Here is a 4046-nt window from a genome sequence, read left to right on the forward strand (position 1 = left end):
CCCTCCAGACCCCAATAAAGCCGTTCCCGCAGCAGCCGCAGTTTCTCGAGTCTCATTCCCGGTTCATCCCGGGCCAAACGAGCCCGGTTTGCCCGGGGCTGGGGAATCCCGGGACAGGCACGGGCTGCCCGGCAATTCCTGCAGGGTTCTGGGAGAAATTCCCTCGGCTTCTTCTTTTTGGGAAGATTTCGTCCTAAGAATGGATTTTATCCCTATTTTACCCTCATTTTATCCTTATTTTACCCCTATTTTATCCTTATTTTATCCCCTTTTTATCCCCTTTTTATTCCTGTTTTACCCCTATTTTATCCCTAATTAATCCTTATTTTATTTCTGGTTTTTTCCCTCCTTCATTCCTACTTTTTCTCTCTTTTATCCCTATTTTACCCCTATTTTATTCCTTTTTTTTTTCTCTATTTCATCTCTATTTTTTCCTCTATTCCATCCCTATCTTATCCCTCTTTTATCTCCGCTTTTCCTCTATTTTAGCTCTCTTTTATCCCCATTTTATCTCTATTTTATCTCTATTTTTTACATTTTATTCCCATTTTATCCTGATTTTTTCTATTTTATCCCTATTTTTTCTCTTTTATCTCTATGCAGCAAAAAAAAGATAGAAAATGACATCATCAGGTGTCTTTTCCAACAAAAAATACCCAGTTTTATTGGAAATACAGCAAAAAATATGGAAAAATGTTGGAAAATGACTGGTTTTTTTGAAACAAATGCAAAAAATACTTAAAAACCTTAAAAAGAAAATAATATTTGGAGTTACCTAAAAAAAACCCACGAATTTTCAGCTGCTGGAAGGAGAATTTTATTTGGAATTTTGATTTTTATCAGTGCACAAAGAGATGATTTTTTGAGAATCCGCTCAGAAATTGGGAATTTAGGCAACAGATAAAGCTCTGTGAGTCACAAATTCCGGGGAAAAAGGGGAATGGAGAGGGAAAGCATAGAAGAAGGATAAAAAAATGGGATAAATCCTGGATTACTGAGATCACAGCCGGATATTGGAGGTGCAGTCCCCGCACTCCCCCAATCCCAAATTCCTGGGGTCACATCCAGATGTCAGAGGTGCATTCCCCAATCCCAAATCCCCCATTCCCCAAACCCCAAACCCCAATCCCAATCACACCCAGATGTCAGAGGTGCATTCCCCAATCCCAAATCCCAAATCCCAAATTCCCAATCCCAAATCACAGCCAGATGTCGGAGGTGCATTCCCCAAACCCCAATCCCAAATTCCCAATCCCAAATCACACCCAGATGTCGGAGGTGCAGTCCCCCATTCCCAAATTCCCAATCCCAAATCCCAAATTCCCAATCACAGCCAGATGTCGGAGGTGCATTCCCCATTCCCCAATCCCAATCCCAAATTCCCAATCCCAAATCAGACCCAGATGTCGGAGGTGCAGTCGCCCATTCCCAAATTCCCAATTCCCAATCCCAAATCAGACCCAGATGTCGGAGGTGAATTCTCCATTCCCAAATCCCCATTCCCAAATCCCCAATCCCCAATTCCCAATCCCAAATTCCCAGGATCACAGCCAGATGTCGGAGGTGCAGTCCCCCATTCCCAAATTCCCAAATCCCAATCCCAAATTCCCAATCACAGCCAGATGTCAGAGGTGCAGTCCCCCATTCCTCAATCCCAAATTCCCAATCCCAAATTCCCCAATCACACCCAGATGTCGGAGGTGCAGTCCCCCATTCCCAAATTCCCAATCCCAATCCCAAATTCCCAAATTCCCAATCCCAAATTCCCAATTCACAGCCAGATGTCGGAGGTGCAATCCCCCATTCCCAAATCCCCAATCCCAAATTCCCAATCCCAAATTCCCAATCCCAAATCACAGCCAGATGTCGGAGGTGCAATCCCCCATTCCCAAATCCCCAATCCCAAATTCCCCAATCACACCCAGATGTCGGAGGTGCAGTTCCCCATTCCCAAATTCCCATTCCCAAATCCCCAATCCCAAATTCCCAATCCCAAATTCCCGGATCACAGCCAGATGTCGGAGGTGCAGTCCCCCATTCCCAAATTCCCAAATCCCAATCCCAAATTCCCAAATCAGACCCAGATGTCGGAGGTGCAATCCTCCATTCTCAATCCCAAATTCCCAATCCCAAATTCCCCAATCACACCCAGATGTCGGAGGTGCAGTCGCCCATTCCCCGATCCCAAATTCCCAATCCCAAATCCCAAATTCCCAATCCCAAATTCCCAATCACAGCCAGATGCCGGAGGTGCAGTCCCCCATTCCCAAATTCCCAATCCCAAATTCCCAATCCCAAAATCCCGGATCACAGCCAGATGTCGGAGGTGCAGTCGCCCCCCGGGTACCGCATCTCGTGGGCCAGGCAGGGTCCCAGGGGCTCCTTCCCAAAATCCACCAGGAATTCGGGATTGACGCTGAGCCCGCCCCGCTCCGTGTCCACGTCCAGCTGCAGCATCACCGAGCCCTCCCTGGAAATGGGATGGGAAAAAAGGGTCAGGAAAAGGATGGGAAAAGGGAGTGGGAGTGGGAAAAGATTTGGAAAAAAGGTTTGGGAAAAGGGTGGGGAAAGGGGTTGGGAAAAGGGATTGGGGTGGGAAAAAGGGACGGGAAAAGGGGTTGGGAAAAGGGTGAGAAAAGGGGGTGGGATTGGGAAAAAGGGTTGGAAAAGGGTTTGGGATTGGGAAAAGGGGTCAGGAAAGGGGGTTGGGGTGGAAAAAAGAGTTGGGAACAGGGTGGGAAAATGGAGTTGGAAAAGGGGTTGGGATTGGGAAAATGGGGTGGGAGTGGGAAAACACGGTGGGAAAAGGGTCAGGAAATGGGGTTGGAGGTGGGGAAAAGGGTTGGGAAAAGGGATTGGGAAAAGGGTGAGAAAAGAGGGTAGGATTGGGAAAAGGGACGAGGAAAAAGGGTTGGGAAAAGGGGTTGGGATTGGGAAAACGGGGTGGGAAAAGTGTGGGAAAAGGGGTTGGGAAAAGGGGTTGGAAAAGGGTTTGGGATTGGGAAAACGGGGTGGGAAAAGGGTGGGAAAAGGGGTTGGGAAAAGGGGTTGGGGTGGGAAAAAGGGTCAGGAAAAGGGTGGGAAAAGGGAGTGGGATTGGGAAAACGGGGTGGGAAAAGGGACAGGAAAAAGGGGTTTGGGGTGGGAAAAAGTTTCAGGAAAAGGGGTTGGAAAAGGGTTTGGGATTGGGAAAAGGGGTCAGGAAGAGGGTGGGAAAATGGGGTGAGGAAAGAGGTTGGGATTGGGAAAACGGGGTGGGAAAAGGGTGGGAAAAGGAGATGGGATTGGGAAAAGGGACGGGAAAAAGGGTCGGGAAAAGGGTAGGAAAAGGGGTTGGGAGTGGGAAAAGGGGGTGGGAAAAGGGATGAGAAAAGAGGGAGTGAAAAAAGGGGTTGGGATTGGGAAAAGGGGCTCAGAAAAGGGGTTGGGGTTGAGAAAAGGGTTTGGGAAAAGGGATTTGGATTGGGAAAAGGGTTTGGGAAAAGGGATTTGGATTGGGAAAAGGGTTTGGGAAAAGGGATTTGGATTGGGAAAAGGGTTTGGGAAAAGGGATTGGGAAAAGGGTTTGGGGTTGGGAAAAGGGTTTGGGAAAAGAGTTTGGGGCTGGGAAAAAGGAATGGGAAAAGGGATTGGGATTGGGAAAGGGGGTTGGGAAAAGGGTTTGGGATTGGCAAAAGAGTTTGGGAAAAGGGTTTGGGATTGGGAAAAGGGGTTGGAGTTGGAAAAAAAGATGGAAAACAGGATTTGGGTTGGGAAAAGGGTTTGGGATTGGGAAAAGTGTTTGGGAAAAGGGTTTGGGATTGACAAAAGAGCTTGGGAAAAGCATTTGGGGCTGGGCAAAGGGTTTGATGCTGCTCCTAAAAATCAATTCCTATTTAATTATTCATTAATTCCTGATGAATTCCCAAAGAATTCCCAGGAATTGGGCACCTGATGAGCTCGGGGTAGAACTGGCGGTCCCAGGCGCTGTACAGGGACGTGGTCACGTAGAGCCTCCTCCCGTCCAGGCTCAGCTGCAGCATCTGAGGACCCCCGGGAACCTTCTT

The 4046-nt window shown here is 47.8% G+C and overlaps 1 protein-coding gene across 1 annotated transcript in view; it reads right to left on the minus strand.

Annotated features, from left to right (window-relative positions):
* Nucleotides 1-2257: 2257 nt before the first annotated feature.
* The window catches only part of SELENBP1 (selenium binding protein 1), a gene marked incomplete at its 5' end in the record, with an annotated part of 10192 nt that continues 8403 nt past the window's right edge, over nt 2258-4046 (minus strand). The window contains 2 exons of the mRNA XM_057388526.1: nt 2258-2470; nt 3931-4040. Of these exons, the coding sequence (XP_057244509.1) occupies nt 2308-2470; nt 3931-4040 (273 nt within the window). The remainder of the gene's footprint in view (nt 2471-3930; nt 4041-4046) is intronic.

The sequence above is a fragment of the Malurus melanocephalus genome, unplaced genomic scaffold (assembly GCF_030028575.1).
Source record: "Malurus melanocephalus ecotype Western Australia unplaced genomic scaffold, MMel_1.1 scaffold_2066, whole genome shotgun sequence".
Classification (NCBI taxonomy): Eukaryota; Metazoa; Chordata; class Aves; order Passeriformes; family Maluridae; genus Malurus; species Malurus melanocephalus.